The sequence below is a fragment of the Halichoeres trimaculatus genome, unplaced genomic scaffold (assembly GCF_033239565.1).
Source record: "Halichoeres trimaculatus isolate MK-OKI-2021-1 unplaced genomic scaffold, fHalTri1.1 fHalTri1_scaffold_10, whole genome shotgun sequence".
In the NCBI taxonomy this organism is placed as follows: Eukaryota; Metazoa; Chordata; class Actinopteri; order Labriformes; family Labridae; genus Halichoeres; species Halichoeres trimaculatus.
The window spans coordinates 3,117,367-3,144,226 of record NW_027437187.1 but is presented as its reverse complement, the minus strand read 5'-3'; the positions used below and the strand labels follow the sequence as shown (position 1 = coordinate 3,144,226).

The following is a 26,860-nucleotide window of genomic DNA, read 5'->3' as shown; positions in this document are numbered from 1 at the left end:
CTCATTAACTTACTACTTTTCATTAATTAACCCGCCAAGTGGTCACATTCACTCCAGGAGAGATCCTCCTTCGTGAAGTCAGCTGTATGTGCTCCACGCAAAAGCAGCTGAGATGTCACTGCTTCACCACACAGCACTTCACATTTAACAAGACAGCCCAAAAGGTGTCAGAGGAGGCAACTATTGACTGGGAAAGTGGTGATCTCCTTGGGAAGTGGTGTGTGCTAAAGTATGATAATGACCTTTATCCAGGAATCATCCTTAACATGGATGAAGCACATGCCCAAGTGAAATGTATGCACCACGCTGGTGCCAACAGGTTCTTCTGGCCTGCAAGAGATGACATCCTGTGGTACATCTTTGATGACGTTCTTGAACTCATTAAACCACCACAGCCTGTGACATCCCGTCACATGGAAATCCAGAGGGATGTATGGAAGCGGCTCTCCCAGTCACTTTCATGATGATTTTGACGTTTTTGAAAATGTTAGAGTATACTGTTAATACTGTATTGAGGTTTGTTGACAGTACCTCAATACTCTGTTTTGAATGTTCCATATCTTAATTATTTGACCTGTTTTTCATTCAGTTTGGTCTTTCAGAGCCTATTAATGTTTTCATTCACATTTTGAAGAATAAGTATTTGTTTATCTCAGTGAAAGTATGAACTACTGTATTTGCAATGTAAAGCATGCTTTATAGATAAAATCTAGTTTTGATATATATTTTGTTTCTTGTATAAGTTAGTCTTGAAAGTGTTATCTAGAAGGCCAATACCATAACAATATATAGGTCCATACCACCCCGTCACAGTGAACCACCGCGTCACAGAGTCATTTTGTCAAAAAAAAGATAAGAAGGAAGCAACATTCTCTATAAATTCATGTTTAATAATGTTCTTGTTTTGTGGACAAATTACATTAATGTGACTTCTATTTGAAATTTGAAGTGAATTTGTTCTTTTTCTAGAAATTATGAGATCAATGGCATGTTAAATTCAGAATTCAATATCAAGAATCTAAAAATGAAAGACACTCATTAAATTACAAAATTTATATTGATGGTGACCAAAAAATGAACATGTTACTGATTGGAAAACATATTTCTTTTGTAATTGATGTCATGTATGACAAATCAAATAGTGTACACATTGTCCGTGACAGGGTGGTACAAAAATGTCTTCCATGTCTGGGAAAAAAAAGATAATAGTAATAAAGACTTTATGCATGAGCTGGGAAAATATATATTTTTGAAGGTTGAGTATGTATTTCATGTTGTGGATTAAACAAAAAAAAAGTTTGTTTTTTTTGAAAATTGCATAGTGGAAATGGCACCGGTTTCGTAGAATGACTCAGAAGTTACTTTGTGTGGAAATAAATATTGTAATACCCCCAAATCTGGCTCTGTGTATTTACAAACAGTAATTTATGATGATGATGATGATGATGATGATGATGATGATGATGATGATGATGATGATGGTGATGATGATGATGATGATGATGATAGCTTTATTTTTCATTGCACATGTTTTAGAGCAGTAAAAGAAGAAGTGATGTACTTCATTGAGCAGTAAAACCACATCTGGAGTGAAACATTTTGGTATACTTGGTATGGAAATAATGAACTGACAATATAAAGCATGTTTTAAAGTCTAATTTTGTATCTACATGATGGAGAGAAAGTTTTGACATAAACTTAAATTTCAGTAAAATCATACTCTATACCATCATATATTTTCTGTGTACAACCCTGCCTGTCCAGAGTGTACCTCTCACCCAATGACAGCAGGGTGAGGCCCCAGCCCCTCCCACCTCATCATTATCTTCAGTACATAATATGATTAAAAGCTTCAAAGAATCTGGAGATCTCTGTACATAACAGACATGGTCAAAGGTTATACTGGATAGCCATGATCCTCCGGCCCTCAGGCAGCCCTGTGTTAAAAATAGACATGACTCTATAGTTGAAACCAGTGTATGGGATTAAAATCAATTCAAAAACTGCCTCTGCATTGTTAAATGTATAGTGGAACTCAATCATGCAAAGATAAAACAGTAAATGAAGCAGATCCAGCAACACCAGCCACTTCTTCCCAAGCCCACCAAAGATATACAGAGAAGAGAAAAAAACAAACAAATCCAGAGTCTGACAATACCAGGTTCCCAGATGTGAAAGAAAATGATAACATTTACTCAAGTTACTGTAAAGGAGTAGCACCTTGTGTATGTGCATCATCTTGATCCACTGCAATTTGCATACAGAGCAGGCAGAGGTGTGGGAGATGCAGTGGCTACTTTATTGCACTTTTTGTTCAGGCATCTGGAGAGGCAGAAGACACATGCCAGGCTCCTATTCAGAGATCTTTCCTCAGCATTCAATACCATTCAACCCTTACGACTTGCTGATAGGCTCTGCCATCATTTTAGTCTAGATCCTAACCTGATTGGTTGGATAACTGACTTTCTAACCAACAGATTGCAGTGTGTGAGAGTTAATGCTTGTTTTTCCAGTGTGCTCTCCTCTTCCAATGGCTCTCCCCAAGGGTGCTGTTTGTCGTCCCTCCTCTGTATTTTATACACTAATGAGTGCCGTAGCAGCTTCAGCAACAGACACATTTTGAAGTTTGCTGATGACACAGTCATTGTGAGTCTTCTTCAGGAGGGTGAGAAGGAACATGGGCCTGCTCATGATGATTTTGTGGCTTGGTGTGATGAGTCTTCTCTTGATCTGAACGTGTCAAAAACCAAAGTCATGATTATCACTTTCAGGAAGTCTCCCTCTTTTACTCCACCTACAGTTATCAAAGGTGCTGATGTTGAGATGGTGGAGACCTATAAATATCTGGGGGTGGTCCTTGACAACAAACTGTATTTTGAACCACATGTTGACACGACCTCCAAGAAGGTTCAACAAAGATTGTTCTTCCTGAGGCAAATGAGAACCTTCCAGGTTTCTACTGAAATGATGATTCTCTTCTACAGAAGTTTTACTGAATCTGTTTTAACCTTTTGTATTGTTGCTTGGTTTGGGAGCCTGAACCTGAATAATAAGAATCGTCTTGGCAGTCTTGTAAAAACTGCTGAAAAAATCTCAGGTTGTCAGCAGACCATGGTTATATCTATTTATAATAGACAAGTCTTGAGAAAGGCTAATTCCATTCTGAATTGTCCCAATCATCCACTTGGGAAGAGTTTGAGCTTTTGCCCTCAGGCCCATAGGGCTCCTATGAGGAGAACTAAAAGACTTCAGGTCTCTTTTATCCCCAGTGCTATTCATTTACTGGATGGTAGTTAAACCTTATTCTTGCACTTTTCTGCTCCTTTGTACATCTGCACATTGCACTTTTAGATTACTTGGTAGTAAATTTCCACTTTGGTATGAGCTCTGAAATAAACTTTTAATGTTTTTGTGTATTTTTATATTTTATAACTTTTATGTTTTTAATCCTGTTGTCGTTACCTTGTCTATTGTGTGCACTGCTGCAAAACTAATTTCCCTCCGTGGGACAATAAAGAGTTTCTGATTCTGATTCTGGTTGTACTTTTTTGAGTAGTTTTTAAAACCAGTACCTTAATTTGTACTTAAGTATGTTTGTGAGAAGTTTTGTACTTCACTACATTTCATCAGCTTTCGAGTAAAAAAAGCAGAATGGATCATAACAGTCCATCCACAATGTGCCTGCAGCTGATTGGCTGACACCTCTTGTCCAGTAATCAGGTGAACAAATGTAGAGGAGAAGAACACGCTGCTCAGGCTGAAATCACAACAAATCCTTCCACAGGTTGGTCTTTCAGGTCAATAACTGCTCAGAGAAACAGAGACTTGATAAAGCGGACTCCTCTCTCCTGCCGCAATGAGCTCTAATGTGAGCCTAAACCTGATCCTGATCACAACAAGCCTTTGTGCAAATTGGACACTTCATGGTGAACTCTTTGAACTCACAGCAGACTGTGACTCGATGTAGGGAGCGTCTACAAAGTGCAAAATAAAATAGAAGAGGAAACTCAACCTGAATATGTGTTTTTCTCCCATGAATTCCCAGTTAGACTTCAACAATAAGCATAGGAGGAGATCTCTCACAATATTTGGGAGCTCATTTCTTTCTGACATCTTTTCAACCCCCTCATTCTAAACCCTCTTATTGAGAAATGAATACTTTGTGCTTTAAAGAAAGTACTGTTACTCTTACTTAGATAGATTTGCAGACAGGTACTTTTATTTCTACATAAATAAATTATGTTACTTATATGTTGCCAAGAAGAAGAAGAAACTTCTATCAGAAACAGACTTATTCATTTCAAAAAGACAACGCCAAACCACATTATCTCACCCAATGACAGCCAGGATTGGCTCCAGCCCCCTGATGCAACCTTGGATGGATATACCTGTGCTGTCAGGAGAACAAGTACATTATCTGAGCCCTTAGCCTTCCCTCTAGTGCCATCTTCAGGGGAAACGTTTTTTCCCCCCTTAATCCTATTGTCAAAGATAAATCCTGCAAAGTGTACAATACAATAACTTTAAGGGGCATTTGGGAGGGTTTGAGTTCGGGCTTAATTCTTTAGCATAGCTAATGTGTTTCTTCTTTTTTCCTTCACACACACACACACACACACACACACACACACACACACACACACACACACACACACACACATATATATATATATATATATATATATATATATATATATATATATATATATATATATATATATATATATATATATATATATATATATATATATATTCTTGTTTTCATATTCTCATTAACAAACCCCATAGTAAGAACTTTGGAGGGGTGTTTCAAGACATGCTTTATGCAGTTTCGCTAAAAGAACATTTAAGTGATGTGTACAATTGACTTGTGACCCAGCCACCTGACACTCACGACTGTGCGACCCCTGCTGTCTTTAAAGATGCACTTTTCACATAATACGACAGAGGGAGCTCCTGTGTAGTGCAAAGCCTTCTGACCCTTCAACTATGTTGTTTACAAAAACTTAACCAAACCGTAATTTAGTTTGCTATCGTAATCAGTCGCACATAATTTAAGGATTCTGACAGGTATGGAAAGCTGTTGTTGGAGTGTACCAAATGACGCTGTCATACATAGTATCGATAAAAAGTAAATATATAAAGTACACAAATTGTCGAAACAAATTCTTTTAGACATTTATTTCGTAGACACACATTTTATATAGTCTATGGTAGAACCGAACAGATACAAGTGACCTCTCAGCTCTGGTTATTCTTTGCTATGTTTCTTCATTCAACATTCAAATGCATTCCCTTTAAACGATGACCGCACTATAAAGTCCATGGGGTTCAAGCAGCCATAGAAATTTTCTCAAATGCCCCAAATACTGCTATATGTGGAAGTTTTTAATTAACTCAGAGTACTTTTTAAAAATAAATTGTCATAATTGACACCACAGTGTAAATTTATACAATTATAAAGTAAAGCTTTCAGATACAGTTAAATGCTCCCCCCCGCGTTATCGTGCAGTGGTACGACCCTTCCCATCTGTTCAGCTCCGATGAGGCTCTGATTGAAACAGATTGAAACGCTCCGCGGGTCGCAATGGCAACTGTCCGAGCAGGGCGGCAACAGTCACTTTTCTCGTGTTTTTAAAGTCACGGAGTCCTCAGAGTCGGTTTAGAAAGTACTTTCTGATGTGATACACAACAGGTGCACTAATTATTCAGCCCGAAAATGTCCCAGGGATGTATAGTTTCTGTGGAAGAGATCCAGTGTTGGTGGGAAGTCCCCGCCATAGCCCACTTCTGCTCACTGTTCAGGGCAGCGTTCAATCTACCAGACTTCGAAATAGAGGTAAATAAGAGTTACGACTGCTCAAATTTATTGATGTGTCTTTGATTGCGGAAATGAAAAGTTGTTTGTGTCAGCTTTTTTGTCTACGTTGTCTGCTGAGCGCACAACTATCTGCCAAGTTTTTCAGTAAGTGTTTCGGTTTAACGTGTGACCCTGTTAACTGACGACTTTCAGCTGAATGCGTCAGTGGTTGTAGTCATAACAGCTGTTGAAACACAGGAGAAAAAAACTTAAGTTTTACATTGTTTTTTCACAACACAATAATGAGACGTGTCTCTTACGAAACAGCAAACTAATGGGCTAACATTTTGTTTTTTTCAGTTGCCTTTGTAACTACGACAACCATAGACGCGTTCAACCGAAGGTCTCCGTCTGACAGGGTCACTCTTTTAAGCGAAACACCAGCTTAGCTCTGTTCTATGAAGTTCTCATTCGATAACGTTACTAAGGCAATCCTGTTAGGTAACCCTAGCCAGCTCGTTAGCACGGCTAAGTGTTAGCTTTAACTGCTAATTGTTGTTCTCTGTAGTTCTACATTGTCAGAGAAGACGTTGTTGTACAGTTTAAGCGTCTGTGTACTATACACTGTGCTATATATCTAAAGAGGTTGCAGTTTGAACTGTGAAACTTTAACCAGATGAGCTCCTGTTACAGAGCCATGTGCCTCTCGTTTGTTTTCATTTGGTCAGAGCCTCACATTTAACACTATACAAAACAGCTCCATTAATCCTTGAAGGGACGATTTGTTTGTACGCACAAATAAAGCAGAGCAGGGAACTAACCATATCTCATAACTGAGACACTATGACACTATGTAAATTAGGTAAAAGGCCAAAACTAGTCGATTTGAAAGGGTATAAAGTATAAAACGGGTCATTTGATGATACGGTAGCAGTAGTGATTTTGAAGTTAGTAATAAAACAGGAGAAACACGTCTCTAATGACGGCAACAGAGAAAAATCCCTTGATAACACGTGTTCAAAAGAAGCTGAACTACCTCCAGTCTAATGTTTATACGACCAGCGACCTTCAGTTCAGGTCAGTTGAACAAAAATACGCAGAAAACAGTGAGTGAGCGTTTCCAAACTTGTGAGCAGCCTGGCTGCCTCTTTTTTCACGGGCTGTATAGTTATTTGTTCCGTTTTAAAGACGACAATAACGTGATAAGTCGTGCAGGTATCTAGTTTTGCATTGCGGTGGACGAAGTGGACAAAGTTTCAGTGTCTTGTTCCTATTTTTCCTCATATGGAGTTAAGTTCAGTGTGTGAGGTTCGAGTTTATTGTCTTGCAGCCATCTGGCTTGGGTAGCCACAGGGACGCAGATGCTCCTCAGGCATTGTTTGCTCCCCCAAGTCCCGTTTTGTTGCTCGAATCGCTGATTTTTGAGTATCTTTCCCATATCATAGGTGTATATGGAGTCGTAAAGGTAAAGTAAGAAACACCCACTGCATTTAGAACGAAGGTCTACATTACGGTAGCGTAATTTAACTTAAACAGTCGTTTTGACCCCCATTTATGTAAAGAGTGCGTGGTTTTCCGAACACAGTTTCTTCAACATGAATCTGATGAAGTGTTTTATTGAAGTGAAAGGCGATCCCTTTGATCTATCGTGGACCGATCGCACTTTGAAGAAATTGTTAAGGTCAACATCACGCATCAACAGTCTCTATCACTCATTCATCCCCACCCCCTTCTGCAGAGAAACACACGCAGGCATCGCTTTGTTATTAAACGAGGGGCAGGCCAGATGGGGGATCACATTGCGCCTAGTTTACATGAAAGTTGAGGATCTTGCAGAATTCGTCTCACATGTCGAGAAAAAAAAAACGATTTAGTCAAAGCTGATAAATTACTCTTATACATAAACAAAATCAGCTTTTACACAGTTCAATACTGAATACACTTTTCTGTTAGTTTTTATTTGTTTACTGCATTTACATCTGTGTGTTCATTGCCTGTTTCAAAATAAGACAGAACAAAAATAAAAAAAACAGAAACGAAAGAAAACAGCAGAGAAAGAATAAAAAAACGGATAAGATAACGGGATAACTGAATTTCCCTTTGAGGAATGAAAGGTTTTTCTACTCTGTTCTTTTCTTTTCCATCAGCGCAACAACAGTGGTAGCCCAAACACATGCTTAGGCTCAATGTACATTTGTCTAATGTCACATAGCTCTCCACGTGGATGTCCTTTTGAAGCAGGGGATTTAGTCAAAAATAATTCAAACACCCCAGAAAAAACATGGTGCCATAACTATGTGTTATTTGTCCATAAGTAAAAGTATGTTGATTATCTGGAGCCATAATTGTTTCTGATGACTGAATACAAACACTTCAGTTTTCACTGTACCACAGAGGGCTGCTCTGCAGCTGTCCATTACAGGTATAATGTATTCGTCTTCAAACGCATGACTAAGCAGATCACATGTATGGATACACCCCCCCAGCTGGATTTCCAGGAAATATGGGGATGGATGTTGTACCTTTCTTCCTTGACGTCTCATTCAGCCATGCTTCTGGTCAAGGTCACAACTCTTCTGCTTATTTTGGTAATTATCTGCAACTGCAGTAACATGATGGCTTGACAGTAAAAGGGTAAGATGCTTCCTGCTAAAGGTCAGAGTAGGGAACATCTACAAAGGAAATGTTAGTCTGTGGACAATGGCTCAGTGTTTAAATTGTGTTTCTCTCTTCAGCACCCTTTGGTGCTCTGGACTGTATCTTGTGTCTATGGAAGTATAAGCTAGAGATGCACACACGTTTCATTTTCTTGCTGCATGTTTTGGAGCAAACACCTTGTTCATATCCCTGAACGAAATTGGCAAGGGTCTACCTGCCATTGAGCTCACAATGATTGACACAGAATGATGGAGCATAGGATCCTGCTGTGTAAAATTATTACAATGTAATCTAATGCTTGGGACCAGTTTCCTTTTCATGTTGACTCCCAGCAATGTTATTTCATGTCATCTTGTGGCGATTCTTGGTACTGATCCTTCAGTTAGTCTTTGGGGCATTTAGCATGCTTCATTCCATCTGATACTGTGATGCATCATCAAATATCTGTGAAATATATTTTCTTGTGCAAATCATGGTTAATTTAAACCTCTGATTTATAATGCGGACCACCCAAAAAAAGTTAGCAAAAAAATTCATGCAAACATTGACTTTAGATTAGAGGTGTCCCAGTCCGATATTGATATCGGATATCAGTCTGATATCAGCAAAAAAACAAGTATCGGTATCGTATCGGAATGCATCTAAAATCTCCTATATAAGCAGTTTTTGTTACCCATTGGTTAATAATAAATGGGTCAGTCTTTCCTCATACCTACAGTTGCTGACTACTGTTCTTTGTTTGAATAACATCACTTAATCAAGGCTTTTCTAACATGACAGACATACTACAAAATAAGTCATAAAGTAAACATGTTTAATGCTGATATCGTATCAGATTAATATCGGTACAGGCCAATACTCAATGCTGCAGTATCGGTATCATATCGGAAGTGAAAATGTAATATCAGGACATCCCTACTTTAGATTTGAGTTTAGCCATCCTTGATTGTATTATTGAGGTTTAATTAGGGATGGGTACCTTTCACATTTGAAATGATATGGTACCTATACCCGGTACCTGTCAATCAGTACAGGTACTCAACGGTACCAATTTTCGGTACTTTCTGTGTGATCGTGGTAAAAAAACACCAGTTTATTGAAGAATAAAATACATGTTTTTTTTTCAATTTAACATATTCATTCTTCAATATATAACCTTGCAATGCTGTGCTCATGCCCAGCATGGAAAATCTCCTACTCTTCCACACCGTCATAGTCACAAGGTTGCATTTAGGTACCTAAAAATGGTACCTTTTGATTTTATGTGACTCGGTACTTGGTACTTTTGACAGAATTTGGTTGTTACCTCTAAAAGTACCTAACTCGGTACACATCCCTAGGTTTAATGGCTAAAGTTTGACATAACTGAAGCTCTGGTGTGTAGAAGAAGAAACAGCGTTTCTCATGCTTTGCTTTGCTCTGCCTATATATTTCTGGTGGAGTACTCCTGGGTTGAATAAAGCCAGGCGGCTTTCTTAGTTTGTACAGTACAAATCCAGCGCTCTAATGCTGTTATATCTGGGCGAGTAGAAAACTAAATCTACTTAAGAAGCTGTTTTTATAAAGCGACTTTTATTCCTCTTGTAGTTTATCCTCAGTCAACTTAGAGTGTCTCATCAGTTCACCTGATCAAACATCTCTGTTGAACTTAGAGTTCTAGTTACTAGAAGGGTAACATGTCAGTCTTTATCAATCAACCATCGCCAAATCTCAACAAGGGTTACCTGAAGTCACTTTCCAAAAACGTGAACAGGTCTAATCCTGGGAACAGAGAACATCTTCACCCACCATGAGTCCAGCACTTGGCAGCATTCAGCAGGGCACAGCTCTGTGGAATGAAACTGCTGGGTTAGGGTGAATGTAGATTTAAGAAGTAAAACACGTCATTGTTACTGACTCCTGCTGTGCCACCTGGAAGTCACTAAAGTGAAGTGGGGAGTGGTGTCACATCACAACTGTGGATTTTTGAACACCACAGAGATACTCAGAGAAGACTACAGGAATCATTGCACTTTGGATATGACAACATCAAGCTGCCAGTATTACTAATAGTTGTGTAATATTTGTCCACTTTTTGCAGTGCTCTAGCTTTTATAAGGTCAGATACTAATGGTTAACTTTTTATTAATGCCAAACAGACAGTCAGGGATTTAGGATCAAACAGATTGACTGTCTGAGCACTTAGTGTTGTAGAAATAAAAAGAAAGACACAGACATGTTTGTTTTGATTAATGCTACATACCAGCAACAAGATGAGCTGGCTTGGGCACTGTCACGAGTGTCACAGTGTGGTCTGACTGCTGTTTTCTGCTTTGGCTTTCAGCTTAACTTGATGAGGTTGTTGAAAAGTAGTGGGTAACTTTTTAACTCAACTGGTTGAAACTCTTTAAAGTTGAAGTGAATTTTCTCTTGTCTTCCTCTGAAGGATGCTCCTGGCTGGGTTTGTGTAAGCACGGTTGGGCAATATCACTCAGCTCTAGTTGCAGTCCTATCTCTGCGTGCATGGGCTGGATTACTCAAGAATCAGGGGTAGAAAAGGGGGCAGGAAGTGGCTGTCATTTGTCAAGACAGAGTGTGGGGGTGTCGACGGATTTTACTCTGTTCTGGTGTTAAGTGTCAACATTTGCTGACATGCCATTAGCTATTTCTTGTGGACATATCGTTGTCTATTGGCTCAAGACATTTTTGTTTGTGTCAGTCTTTATCAGAGGCAGCGAGGGTCATTAGATGTGATCCAACAATTATACTTTAACTTTTTTGTATAACAGCTTTCTGTTGATCAGTTGTTTTCAATTGATATTTAAGTCTAGTAGCTTATTTTTCCCCATATCAAAACATTAATACTATTGTTGTGCAGACAGTTTGATTCCATCTCTCCCTTCCAAAACAGAACTGGCAGACACCCCATCCTTCTCATGCTAGTAGACCTACATGTAAACCTCCCTCCGGGCAGTTTAATTTCTTAATCACATGATTTACCGTGCAGCAGTGAGTTTTCTTAGACTGCTGAGAAACTTTTAAGTTTTATAGTAGAAAACTCACAATATGGGCTACTGCATCTGGATTTGTGGCTGATGCCTGTATTACTCAAACCCTATTGTTGTTTTTCTACCTGAGTTTGTTTGTGAGGATTTTTTCAAGGGTGTGAGTAGGGCTGAACAATTTATCGAATTAAAACCAACATCTTAGCGTAATAGAATGCAATTTTCAAATCCCAAAAGCTGCAGATAAATAAATAAATAAATAAAAGTTAAAAAGTTTCTTGTACACAGACCTGGAGGAAATACAGTAACTTATACTCGTTCTTCCTTAAAACTAGCAAAAGTTGATGCTGTTTTTTCAGGCAAAAATATTAGATATCTACAAGGCTTGAAGTTAAATCAACCCGTCAATGTTCTGCTGCGATTGGTATAGTAAAATGAAAATATGTTTTGTATAGAAACCCAGGATCTGTATTAAATTCATGCATCAATTCATCTCATTTCATCATAACATGTAGGCCTGGCCTACAGGAAAGAATTGTTTATATATTTTATATATTTACAGTATCCTTTGCTGTGTTGTTCATACTTTAGAAGGTTTTATTTCTTGTGTTTAGTGACTTATGCAGAAAATACCCCCCCCCCCCCCCCCCCCAAAAAAAAATAATAATAATAATAATAAAAAATAAAATAAAATAAAAAATAAATAAATAAATGCTAATGCATGCTAAATCACAATATTAGTCAAAATAAAAAAAAAACAAGATTATTTTCCAAAATTGTTCAGCCCTTGGTGTGAATAAAACAGTTAATATAAAAGCTTGAGAGGGAGAGGCGTAAAATCTGTTGTGATTCTTTTATTTTCAATTTGTTCGCCTTCTTACTTTTATTCAGCTTTTAAAGGGGACATATCATGCTGATCCCTGATTTAATACTTACATATAATATAATAAATTTGAAAACAAGACTTTACACCCCCTGAATTTTCAAAAATGAGATATTGTATTTTTTCTGATGTCCTAGAACGAGATTTGAAAATAGGTCATTGACATTTGGCCGCTAGATTTCAACCTTCGTAACAACACGAGGATCCTTTCTTTTTATTGGAGTAATCTGATAAAGCAGCTCCTCCTCTGTGATGTCAGTTAGTCACACAACCGCCACCGAGGGATACACCCACCAAGAGCCGAGTATAAACGTATAAACTATACATGTTACAGTACCGCTTTGACTCACCACACTGAAGCGTCCTGAGATGATCTGTGTCCAGGTGGATTTTCTTCCTCCTGAGCTGCAGAACCGTCCAGGTCTGACTCAGGGTCCAATACAAAAGGACATGTCCTACACTCTGCCATTTTATTAGTGCTATCAATGCCTTACGGTGAAGTTTTGGCAAACAGCAAACTCGAACGGTCTGCTCCATTCAATGTGGCGATTTTGTAAATACTGCCATGCTGCAAAAACCACCCCCTGGCTCTACCCCCTCCGCCCCTAGTACTATGCCTAGTCTGGCATAGTAAAAAGGAGAAACAAGCATAATATGTCCCCTTTAAAATAATTGGATGTTTAGATGATGCCAGTTGGCATTAGGCTTTTATCCTGCTGTAAAACAGTCTTTTAATCTCTTTCTCTCTGTTTTCTGCTGACCAGGTGTGGAGACATGGCTTGCAACATGCAGGAGATTTATTTTCTGTATTTTATCAGCTGTTTGTAAATCAGAGTTGGCAGTATTAGATGAGTCTGTACAGCATGTGATTGTCAGATATTACACCGTTTGTAACAGACGTTAGCTGTCCACACATTGCATCCTTTAAACACTCATTTTGCGATCAGCTGTGCCCAAGATTTGAGCTAGAGACGTTTCAGATGGTGAAATGTTATGTTGACACATGGGAAACAGGAAAACAGGATGGCTTTCATTTTTAACACAAGTCACAACACTTTCATCAGAAATATGGATATTGTGAACCGGTTATAACCTCCACTCCACTGAACATGCTAAGATGCTCTAAAACCAAGAAACATGTTTCCACAGGACCCTCCCAGCGCCTTGAATGATCTCACTCAGCAAGCTGCTGCATTATTCAGGTTTTAGTAGTGAAGTGGGAGGTTTACAGATAACTACTGGACTGAACATCATGAATTTACAGCTCCTTGTTCCTGTGTATACGTGTGACAGGTGTGAACATAAAAACATGATGTCACAGTTATAATAGCACATCACATTGTTTTCTTCATGCTGAGAGGCTCGAGGGCAGTTAGGACAACTAGGACACTGTTATGTGCTTCGTTTTGTCACACAGGCTTGCCTTCATATTCTGCTGTTCGGATACAGTGTGAGGTAATAAAACATGATAAAAAATTGTTTGCAAGCATAAATTGGTTGAATGCTCAGATACTATCTGTGAGCCAGGAACACTGGTGGTTCATCCTGAACTACAAGGTCTTCAAACACCTGTTCCTTCTCCCCAGAAAGGAGACTTTAGTGCTTAAAGCCGCGCTGGGCCCATCATGTTTAGCAGCGGGTGAATCAGCTACCAGAGAGGATGCTCAGAGGTCCAGTCACACAGTTGTGGTGGTTCTGTTGTGGCAGCTCCTTGCTCTCCATGGTACTGGTCAGTGATAATAGAAGCTCCCCCCAGTCTCTTTGGCTAGCCTTACAAAACAGCCCCCTGCACATTGTTCCTGGCTGATACACTTCACTGTCTCTGGTTTCCACTTTCCTCTGGCTGTGTGTGTGAGGGGATGAGAGTCGAGTGGGTGAGATAAAGAAGAAAGAGGAGGATGAGTGGGAGGAAGAGGTATGTGGGGAATGGAGAGACAGTGTCCTAGAGATGTGAAGCAAGGCAGCCCAGAGAGGCAGAGGAGGAGTGATCTGCAGGAAACAGGCCCAGGGTCAGCGTGCCAGTCCCTCTTTGCCTGGCTTCTTGTCTCTGCAGCGTATGCTTGATTTCTTGGCTATGAATCTGTGAAATGATGCTTGAAATCCCAAAGCCAACAGACGCTGCAGGCCTCTGTCACTGGATCCTCAGACACAGACCTTGATGCCAAAGACCTCTGTCCCTGTCATCCTCGCCCTCCATGCTCTGCTGGCTGCTTGATTTGGCAAACTGTCATCTTTTTCCATGTGTCTTCATCAGCCGCCTGTCAACGGCCTCTACTTCAAGATGTTCAGCATTCATCTGGAGATTTGCTTTGAGGCTAAGACGATTTCTCTTTTCTTTTTTCTGTTTCTTTGGGCTCTGTCCAGAACTTGTTGGAAATGAAGCTCTTGATTTAAATAAATTGGTTAATTTAAGGAAATCTGACAGAGAAACAGAAATGAAACAGGAGTGGGTTAGCAAAGTCATTCTTCAAATTATTAGTTCAATGAAAACTAAAACAACCATATAAAACCCCTCTTTCTTTGCTGGAGGTTTAAACTTTGCTCCAGTAACAGATTGACTGAGTGGTCATGATTTGAACGTCTGTCAGTCAGCTTGCTTCTGAGCTGGAGGTGGTGTTTATCAGGCTCAAAAAGCTCACTAATAGCACTGTACATCCTGGATAGAACGGCACAAAGTTGGGTGAGGGCAGACGTGGTTCTTAAGAAATTTTATTATGATCTTATTTACTATTTTAATGATGAAGTAACACAGGGTATTCCTTACCTGCTACACTCATTGCATTCCCATCAGCCCTAGCTGTTCTCTGTGTTGAAGACTAACAAGCCAAAATTGGCCTGCTGTTATTCACGCTGAGCAAGTTGGCATTGGCATTGAGAGAAACCCAGGAGGCTGGTGCCAGCGTTTAGTTTAAGGACTTGATATAATCTCCCTAAAATATTCTTAGTCTTATCATAGAAATATCTTTTTGCCACGGTGCATATTATCATGAAATTAGAAATTCTTTTACAGCAGGTTCAGTTTCAATCATGACCCAGATAGTTTGAAGCGAAAGACACTCTGAGAGGACTTTCTGCACCAATTAGAAAAAATGATTCTATGTCCAACAGTATCTGGTATCTGGTATGCTTGATAAAATGTTGTTGCACATCATTCACATTCAACCAACCATGTTAACCATGTTTGATGTTACCTCAAGAGTTTTAATGTAGGATCAGTTAAACCAGTAATCAAACACATCCACAGCACCAAGTCCTAAAATTAACCAGTAAAGCCATTGGGTATAAAAAACAGAATATTTTGGATAACTGGCAAGATGTATAAAGAACAGGCGCTTCAAATCTCTCTCTTTTTTAACCTTACTTTTCCTCTCCTTAACTTTTTTCCTTAATTATGCTAATGGGTTATGGTAGATGTATTGACAAAAACAGAAACATTATCATAACCTGGTCACAGTCTGGCTAGTTTGCAAATGTTAGCAAGCTTTCAGCTTTATTTTCTAAATTTTGAACAGAAACCCCCAACGACACTTCCAGTGACTATTTCTGTCTCCAAATTATTTTACCCCCTGAGTAAAATCATGTTTGGCTGCGTGTTAGAAAAATGGACTAGTCGAGAGAACTGTCCAAAAATCTAAAAGTATATGTCACTTCCTTACACAAAAAAGTGAATGGACATAAAATAATATCAAAGGTAGTGAATGTTACCAGAGACACAGTTGAGTTTGCAGTTTGCAAGTTTAACTTTTTGGGTGTCAGTGATATGTCTGGAGGAAGGAAAATGAAGTATATGGTGAAAAGTAACCCCTGCCTTCAGTGAAGCATGATGGTGGGCATGGTCTCAGAAGAAGCTCCACCTACCAGCCTCCATGCCACCTAGTTTGTTTTTTCCCCTAACAAACCCTCTACTCTCACACAGGTGTTTTAAAGTGATACTCTGGGATGGAACAAGTTGGGTCCTATCACAAGTTTTAGGGCAGAAATGACCCCTACAGCAGTGATTTTGTGCAGCAGAAGCACAGAGCGCACGCGCCTAACACCCCCTCCCTGCTCCTCTGCCGGTTTCCTCTGCACTCAGACGGGGCCATATTTTACTTGACCAAAAACACAAATAAACAGACTCCCACCAAAAAAATCTGATATTGGTCTGCATTTAAGCTTTATTTAGAGAATTTTCAGCGCGTCACTTTCACACAAAAACACTTCTAAATAAGGCTCTAGTTCTCATCGTGTCGTAAAACGGCGCTACCTCCGCTGCAGAGCCACAGCTGGCTACGAGGCTGCTTAGTGTATCAGTCCGCGCGTGCAACATGCCAGATATAAACAAACGCAGGTAGTCTGCCAGGACGAAGAGACACGATGAGAACTAGAGCCTTATTTAGCGGTGTTTTTGTGTGAAAGTAACACGCTGAAAATTCTCTAAATAAAGCGTGAATGCAGACAGATATCAGATTTTTTTCGGTGGGAGTCTGTTTATTTGTGTTTTTGGTCAAGTAAAATATGGCTCCGTCTGAGTGCAGAGGAAACCGGCAGAGGAGCAGGGAGGGGGTGTTTGGTGCGAGCACCCTGGGCTTCTGCTGCACAAAATCACTGCTGTAGGGGTAATTTCTGCCCTAAACCTTGTGATAGGACCCAACTTGTTCCATCCCAGAGTATCACTTTAAGTGCACGCTTTCTGATTTAACAGTCTCAAGAGCATGTCTGATCAACAGTTTTATAATTTCTCTGTACATAGAATTGTGGAATTACACAGTTTCCATAAAAAACACACACACTTTACTCTGTCACATATTTCAGCAGCTAATCAGAAACCAAGCTTCATCTCCAGGAAACTGCCTCAAAAAGACAATCCTGTCTCTACCTCTCTCCCCTCTCATCTCGTAGCCCCGTCCCGGCCACCTCTGTCCCACCCCTCCACCCAATCCCCTTCTCCAGCCTCAGCCCCTGGCATCACCATGACTAAACCCCAGATGGTGGGTCTTTTCCCCCCTTTCCCCTGAAGGGTGGAGGCTCTCCTCTCTGACTGGGTGCTATCTGGTGCCACTGTACCCCCTTAAAGGAGGGGGCTCCTATTCTGGTGAAGCCTCCCGTGTGATTGTAAAAGAAGATTTAGTCCTATTAGATCTGGTAAATGGGGAGAGCAGGCTGTGTGTGAACACGTCCTTGTTTCTGTTGTCTGAACAGAAAATGGATTATCAGGAAGAATAGGATCAAAGCTTAAATGCTGCTCCATCACTTTGGACAGGGACACACTCTTTTTGTGGTTTATACTCATCAAGAGGTGGTACACCAGTGAATCCACTCTGGTTTTAACCCTGTATTTTTAGTGTGAGGTGACTGGTTGTGGTGAAGATATGGTAAAAAGAAGCAGAGGTTTAATCCCATCATTTCTCCTGCTGCTGTATCTGCAACATCAGCATCATCACCAGAGATCACTGCTCAGCGGCTTGAATCACTGATAATTGTTTACCTTCAAGCTTCAGCTGCTTCATCTCCTTTGTCAGTTCCAGGGAGGAGACTCGGACCCCCCCCTCCAACCCCCCCACTCACAACAACAACAATAATCCTTTCTCATCTCAGACCCACACAGTTTACTCATCCCTGGCGTCTCTTTTCTCAGTCTGTCCCACCCACTGACACATCCCCAGCTCAGCCCTTCTTACAGGCTCACAGACACCAACCCCTGACACGTTAGCCTCCACATCAAGCTGCACAGAAAGTGAGCCAAACTTTAGCTCACTCTGCGACCACCCCTCAAAGATCAAGACCCCGAGACTTGAACGTCTTTTTTAATACCCTGCTTTGCATGATCTGTGTGTGGGTGTGTGTAAGGAGGGAGGGGGGGTTTAAGGAGCTGCTGCCCTTCCCCCAGCTGTGATTGACAAGTGAGAGCAGCAGTACATGCATCAGATGGTTTCACATGGAGAGTGTGTGGACAGAGAGGGAGGTAGAGAGGAATACACCGGGGTTTGTTTCAGCCAGCTCCATTGTTGCAGCTCCCCATGGTTCCCTCTCTCTGTCTCCAGTCTGGGGCAGTATCCCTCCAGGGTTGCTCTCCGCTCTCTGCCTGTGCTGTTTGTTGTGCAACAAGAATCAGAGAAGTGACGAGAACAGTACCAAGCCAGGTCCAATCAACCAGGAGTCCTGTAGAATTTTGTAGAGTATGTTTTTCTTCAACCCTGCCTTCATGTCTCATTAGTATGAGTTTGTTTCTGTGTGTGAGGGATCACAGCAGTCAGAGGGTCTGACAGAACAGGCGCAGAGTAAATGGAAGAAAGGACGAGGCCTGTAAGGATAACAAATTTTGTTGGACAATAATTTTCCAAAATATTATTGCCGATAAACGATATTATTGTCAATATTATTTCCTTTTTTTCCCATTTTTTAATTGATGTAATTATGATAAATGGGATAATAAAGTGAGTACACCATATCAAAAGCAAGAAACTTTAATTTCTGAAGAGTATTTAACTGTAATTAAAAAGTCAGGATCTTTTAAATAAAATAAATTAAACAAAAAATATAATAAATTTAACAAACAAGACAGAGAAAAAAATACAATGAAAATGAAAAGGACTCTCTTTTAGAAAAAAATACATGCCAATGAAAATAATTAATACTAACCAAAATTGAAGGGCTGCATTTCTTTGGCAATGTAACTGTCTTTGAGCGCCCACCATTTGGCGCTTTTATTTCTATTTACTTTGCCGCCTCAGTAGGCCTCAGGAGGAGTGGCTTGTCAAAGAACAAGGCTCCGCTGCACCTCCCCTTCTTCTTCTTCTTCGTCGCCACTATTTTCAAACAAATGCGACATATCAGCTCGTTAGTGTTCATGAGCTCACACTCTGTTCATTCTGATAAAAAACAAAATATTCCCACACTGGGACTGTGGCAGGCGGCTTAAGAACCGTATCTTTCGTGCCATCACTCATATTAGCGTGTGTTTCCTCCTTACCCCTCAGGACGCTCGCTTCAGCTCTCTCCGTGTGTATGCTGGAGCAGCCCCGTCTTCACCCCGAAGATCGCATTTTTGACAGATGCACACTCCGCTATAAATCTGCTAAATCCGCTATAGAACCTATGCACCCTGATGTTAGGAAAGATAGACGTAGTGAGTCATCTTCTCATTCAGCCTCTTTGGTGGAAAGAGAGGAGGAAAACAAACATGCATGCACGTGTCAGTTTATCGAGGCTGGCAAACTTACAGAGGACGATTTTATTTATCATTCGGTTAATTGATTTATTGATTATCGTGACAGGCCTAGAAAGGACTGTGGAGTTTAGAGGTCTTTGAAATCTGGAGCAAGAGGGTGTTACTGAGGAGAGCGGTGCAAACTCACACACACAAACGTACTGCAGAAGGAAAAACACAGCACAGCTGGATCACAACCTCATAGAGAGCCTCACAGAGTCTAACGCCTGCTTTCAACTTACCTCTCTGTCACACACACGCACCTCACAGTGATATTATCTGCTGTCTCTCACACACCGCAGCTCTCCAACAACCTGGGGAGAAAGTTTCAATATTACTACACATTTGTACCAGCACATCTCAATCTGAACTGGCGTCATATTGATGTCAAGGTGTGTGGTTTCACACCCCATTACTACACCGTGGGAGCAGAAGAGGCACGGTTTGTTAACACAGCAGAAGTGCCACATATAGCAACATGCGTGAGAGCTGTCCTGCACTACCAGCTCTGATGTTACCCATCTTTTCACCAACGCCTCAGATCCTCCCTCAGAGGAAGTAACTGAAGTGGAACGAGATTTTCATCAACATAACTTTGCGGTGTGTTACGCCAAACAAAGGTATTTCTGGTCCACAACGTGCTGCAACATATTTCTCTATTCAGAACTAATAAACTAGTTTGTTTCTCCTGCTGGTCTTGTAAGTGTACAAAAGTCAAAGGCTATTACATGTTATAGTGCCCCAAAAGCTTTAAGGAGCTGTGAGGAGTTTCTAAGTGATCCTGAAAAAGTTTCCCTTCTAGATATCTGCCTGATTGTAATCCACACTTTAAAATGAGATTCTCAGCACCAGTATTACAGGTTACAGGTTATTTGATTGATTGAGGTTGATTTAAGGCACGTCTAGGTCTCTATGACAACACCACACTGGCTGATGAAGTTTAGTAGAGAGAAGAGAGATCTGTGTTTTTCTCTGCTGAAAACAATTTCTGTGATTAATTTTGTAGTGATAGTGGACACTGGAGCCTAACTGTCAGACAGAAAAAGGACAGAAGAGCAGAAGAAAAATAAACAGGAGAGAGATAGAGCACGAGCTAAAGGCTAACACAGGAGCTAATCTGTTTGTGCTAATGTTGATTCCAACCCACAGTCAGCAGTTATTCTGCAGTGGTCTGTTCAAACTTGAGAGTCTATCAATAAAATGAAGAGTGAGGTTACGTTAGCTCTGATTGGTAGATGACTGGACATAACCAGGATTCACTAACGTTTCACATTACAGACATGTCTAGGGATGGGTACCGAATTAGGTACTTTTATAGGTACCAACCAAAATCTGTCAAAAGTACCGGGTATCGATTCATGAAAAATCAAAAGGTACCATGTTTAGGTACCTAAATGCATCCTTGTGACTATGTGGGAGTGGAAGAGTAGGCGATTTTCCACGCTGGACATGAACACAGCATTACAAGCTCATGTAATAAAGAATAAATATGTTAAATTGAAAAACATAAACAAAAAAAAATTAAACAAATTGATATTTTTTACCAAATAAGCACAAAAAAGTACCAAAAACTGGTACCGTTGAGTAGCGGTACCGATTGCCTGGTACCAGGCATTGGTACCACATTGTTTCATATGTGAAAGGTACCCATCCCTAGACATGTCTAAAGCCCTGTTAACACCAAGTGGTTCAGTTCAGTTTGACATGGAACTTACAGTGTTTCCACTGACTAATCCTAGGACAGATTCCCAAATAACCAAGACAAGCCGTCACACTTTTTGGAGGGGTAGGGGTGCCAGACTAAACCAATCCGTGGTGGAAGGTGGGGCTACAACGCTGCAGTCAGTTGATTGGTTGAAAGAATCGTCACTTACCACACGACCACGGCTCAACTTCTCCACAGGACCAGGCTTAACCAAGCCAACCCGTACCAAATCATACTGATCTAAACCAGACTGCTTGGCGGAAGTGAGGCTTTAGAGCACTGGGCTGTCATGTTAGCCCACAGATACGTGGCAGCACCGGGCTGCAGATAGCATTACATTTAGCCAGCTGCTACAGGTTTCTTTGACGTCACGTTTTGTTTCAATTTGATCTCTATTTATTTCCTAAACAAACACACGCCTTGATAAAAGAAATTTACGACAGTGTGCAGTGACTCCAGGCCAGAAGGTGGTGAGAGAGTTCAGTTAAAACAGATCCTCCCCATGGCATCTTCAAGGTACAAGTATAGCTCCACATTGAGTTCTCCATACATGTCAGTTGGCTCGAAAGAGACTTCCTTGTGACTAGAATGTGTGTCCATGAAATTAAAAACCTCGTGCCTGGATTTGATGACAGTTACTGAAAGTTACTGCCATCTCACACCTTTGTTCAATGTGGACTGAGCAGCTCATCACACAGCATACACCACCCAACATTTTCCAGCTCATCTAAGGTGCTGTATATAGGAAGTGTGCAGCCAAACCACCTGGTTGTGCTTTTTCAGAAAAACACTAGTCACATTTACATGGACCCAAATATTCCACTGGCATTCGGTTTATTTGCTCAAACAGAAAGAATTAAACCTTTGTATACACCTCATTCCGAAAGAAAAGTGCCAATCCGAATGGACATTTAATCTGTTTCACATGGGTGGAATATTCCTTTCCCCAAACCGATTGAGGTATCATGTATCCACCCAAACGGAAAGTTGTCAGGGTAAGTTCTTTCAGCACATGCTCAGATATGACATAAGACGCAACTAGAGACGTTCCTCAACTTTAAAAATGGCGGTGAGCCGTCAGCACTGGACTGCTGCGGAAAGTTTGTTTTTGATCCAAACTTTGAAAGAAATTAAAATAATTTAAAGACTGGACAGACGACAAAGATTTGAATATTTCTTTCCATGTATACTAGTGTTTTCGGAAAAGTCATTCAGAAAGATTCCATTCTGAAAGATGAAAAACTCCTCATGTAACTGTGGCTACTGAAGTGACAGAGGTGTAGCTCCTGTACACCTGTTTTGAGCCATTGAGGAAAACCTCCAGAGTGTCACCTTTATTTCAGAAGGGTTTTTTTTGGGTGCACCATTCATTCCTCTTCCTTTCTTCCTCTGGGAACCTTTTCCTTTATCTGTGTGTGCAGCCGGCTGGATTCAAACTATCTGTGTGTGGAAGCATAAAGATGTATGTTTATGTAGTCAGGGAATGGGACCGCTGGGATGTCTGCTGAAGCAGGAAGCTCAGGTTTTATACAGGGAAGTTGATGATGTGGTTTCCTCAGAGCTGAGAGCATGTGAGGTGCTGGGCTCCACTGGGTGGCCTCCCATCTCCTGTGCGTAATCATCTTCTCCCACATCCCCAGCCAGGCAGGCCGAGGGTTCCCATCTGTGTGGAGAGAGCATGTCTCAGGAAAGATCTGTTCACTGCCCCCAACCCCTCACCCACAGCCTCTCCACCAGCACTCAAAGTGGAGCGGCCACCTGTTCCACCTGGCCCTGACATTGACACTAACAGAGCCGGCCTTACAGTGGTGTAAGCTATATTTAGTGTTTGTGGCTCCTTCTTTCTGGTAGTACAGCTCATTTACAACAAACCTGCCGCTGCTCTTCCTGTTCACATATTTCCACCAACAAATGGCGTCCTCACCCCGAGGCTCTAATTGTTTGAATGTGTCGAAACGCTGGCTCAGACTCTTCACTCCAGCTTAAATAGACTCATTGTAAATCAATCTATGTAGAAAAACCAGTCAACAAGTTGTTGCTTTGGCGCATCAGTCAGATGTGTTTGCCAGCACGCTGAAGATGTTGATTCTTTCCTCTGATTATCAGATGAGTGCTACATCCTCAGGATGTGAGGGCGTTTTCCTGTGGTGTTATGGCTGCGTGTGCGTGTTTGTCATGTGGCAGGAGGTGGTTACATGTGGGGGAGGAGGGTGTTGTCAGATGATGGCTCCTGAAGGAACCATGTGTGAGATGAAAGAGGGGAGGGAGTGGGGGAGGAAGAATAAAGAAAGAAGCTAAGGAGAGGAAGAGAAGAGCCTTTACACAACAAACAGGCCTCCCTTCCCCCTCCGGCTCGCTGTGCACTCGTCCTCCAACTGTTGGTGATATAGACCCCGAAGGAGCTGTTAACGGCAGTGGCATGAAAAGTGTCTGCTGTGAGCGCAGCCCGAGAGGCCAGCCCCCTGATACTACAGGCTCTGAGGATCTACATCAACCTTCAAGCTCCTGAAACAAACACTGCGCTCTGCTCATCACAACCTTGCCCCTCTCTTTCACACACACAGCCTGCATTGGCCAGACGCACGCAGAAGCTATTTATCTGTCTTTGTCTTCACTACAGATGTGAATTGTGGACATGACAGAAGTCTTAGTCTCTGCAGAGAAAAGCAGATTTTGCTTTTATCTCTGAACACAGAGGCTCTGCTGTGCCTTGATGTTGCTCTAGTCTTGCTGTCTCCTTGCCTTTAAAAGTCAGCGTTTCTCCTCCTCTCAGTTGACTGAACACTCATTCTTCAAACAGCCACCACACTGGTTTTCATAGACCAAGGATTCAGTCTGTAATGGGAGACCAGCTGGAACATGGCACCATTGAATCCCTGTTATTCTGATAACTGAGTGATGGCTGCCTGGATTGATGGAAGCATTTTCATCTACACTTTTCAGGACATGTTGTCACCAAAGCCAGAACTCCAATCAACAGGCAAAATCATAACCACTACGATATCAACGATTCAGTACTGTTGCCTGGTACCTGCCAATCAGTATTGGTACTCAACAGTACTAATTTTGGTACTTTTGCGTGTGTTAAGTGGTAATAAATGTTAATTTGCTGATTGATAAAATCTCTAAGTTTTTCAATTCAGCATACCTATTTCTCAATATATAAACTTGCAATGCTGTGCTCATGTTTAGTATGAAAAATCACCTACCCTGCCACTCCCTTACAGTCTCAAGGATGTGTTTAGGTACCTGAAACTGGTACCATTTGATTTTACGTGAATCGGTATTCAGTAGGGGTGTAACGGTACACAAAAATCACGGTTCGGTACGTACCTTGGTTTTAGGGTCACGGTTCGGTACATTTTTGGTACAGTATGGAACAACGCAAAACCATTTGCTTGTTTAGCATGTTTATTAAACCAAAAATTTGCCATTATACAGCGAGGGGGGAGGCTCTTCAAGCTCCGGTTGGTTGTTAGCAGCAGCCATGATGCACAATTCAGACACGAGCTCCTGTGGCTACAGAAGCTCTTTGATATTCATCTTCTGATTGACTCACCGTGAGACGTCACGTCCACATGCTATGCACATGATCGCAAAGCACGAATCACAGACAACGTTCCTCATGAATATTAAAACGCCTTCCCTGCTCAGCCAATCATAGACGAGTACTCGCATGAATATTAACGAGCCATGTGCAGCGGCTAACGTAAACTTACTGTACTCGTTCGAATACAGCACTGTACCAAACCGAACGGCCTTATGGAGCGGTTCGGCACAGATACATGTACTGTTACACCCCTAGTACTCAGTACTTCAGACAGAATTCTATCAGTACCCAACGTACCTAACCCTAGTCAGTACATCTACCCACAACATCCCAAAGATTTTTTAAAAACCTACTCCATTGCAGCATGTACAAAGGATACAGATGACCCATGTGATGTGCTCTTTTTATAAGCTGGATTGGTCAACCTCTGTCTTCCAGCAGGTTAGTTATCAGATTAACTTGCAAATCCTTATGAAGTAAAAAGCCAAACCTCGTCTCTTAATCAATCCTATTTTAAAAAGAGTTGTATTAGGCTTAAAAAAAAATATATGGATTACGTGATGCTACTTTTCAAACTGGAAGGTGCTAGTGATGGGTATAGGCTCACCTGAAAACAGAGAGATTTGGCAAAACCAAAAATAAACAGGTTGTTTATTATCAACCTACAATCCAGCTCTCTTTTCTCTTCTGTGGGGTCATTAAAGTGATTTTTTTTCTTTTGACAGTATTCTCTAGAATGCTCTGTCTTTTGTCTTAATTTGGTTGTTTCTTCACCATATTGATCCTAGATTCCAACTCTTTGATTGCTGATGAACTTACATGAAGGGTTAGGTGACATCAGGACTTCTCCTTTACACTAGGGCTTTTCAATAAAACATTTGGTCAGGCTGGGATTTCAGACTAAGGACATGAGCTGGGCCACACATTTTTAGCAGCTCAGTTAAGCTGCTGCGGCCCTCTCCTGAGCAATGCAAGTCTGCTTTATTGAAGTACAGCTCTGGTTGTAAGACACAGTCAACTCCAAATTTGAATTGCCCCCTCATGAGATCCCTCGGGAAGGTTTATCTAAAATGCGACATGTTTTTCAGTAAGGTGAAAGGTGTGCTTTTAGCACTTCAGCGCTCTTTACAGAGCAAACACAATGGTTGCAGTTTTGGACTTTGTGGTGAAATAAATAAATACATTTCAGTCCGCGCAGGATTCAACTGATGATTCTCCTAGCTGATTTTTCGCTAGGGTAGAAAGAGACATGCTAGTTTCACCTGTGTAGGACTGCGAATGCAAACTTTTTAAATGCACCTGCTCAACGACACGATGCATTGTGGGTTAGTTACTACGCTATGATAGGTGTTGCAGGCAATATCTGTAATTATGTTGGACATTTTGTAAGAATCTCTTAGTGCTAGGCCCTGTTGACAACAGCGTTTCATCTGAAAACGCTAAAACGCAGTGAAAGAAACCTGCATTAACACAGAAACACTGAGGAACTGAAAATGCTGTAGTGAGCACGCCAGGCCTGTAGTTGGCGCTATAACTGTCTTGTCCAGCAGCACAAGTGCAACATGGTAGACCACCTTGATTGTAGCAACAGTACTGTGGGGCTGCGTTTCCACCAAGCAGACCAGTTCAGTTCAGTTTGTCTCGGTGGAGCAACACACTGCAGACTGTCGATTGGTCGAAAGAATCGTCACTTACCCAGGCTTAACTGTACTGAACTGAGCCAAACCGTTCTGAACCGACCTGGGCTGCTTGGTGGAAACGCGGCTTTGGATGCACTTGTTCAAAGTGGAGCGTGATGTCAGCGTTTCCACTGAAAAAGAAGCTTACTGTTTACCAACAACGTTTCCGAAAACATCCACTTTGGTGCAAGAGTTTGCGTTTTAGGTTGGTTAAAACGCTGTTTCTGTGGAAACGAGAGGTCAAAACACAACAATACTTTTGCATTTCATCCTCAAACCTTTGTCGGGTAAACGACCCCTAGTACAAGAACCTTTTCTTGTTGGATCCAAGTCCCAATCACTCAACTTAGGGCTGCAGCTATTGAATATTTTAGTATTCGAGTATTCAACTGAAAATCCCATCGATTGCTCG

General features: G+C 41.1%; 1 protein-coding gene across 1 annotated transcript in view; it reads left to right on the top strand.

Moving 5' to 3' along the window:
• The first annotated feature begins 5,555 nt into the window (after positions 1-5,555).
• Positions 5,556-26,860, top strand: part of cecr2 (CECR2 histone acetyl-lysine reader) — a 52,868-nt gene continuing 31,563 nt past the window's right edge. The window contains exon 1 of the mRNA XM_074677665.1: positions 5,556-5,839. Coding sequence (XP_074533766.1) covers positions 5,720-5,839 — 120 coding nt within the window. The 5' untranslated portion in view covers positions 5,556-5,719. The remainder of the gene's footprint in view (positions 5,840-26,860) is intronic.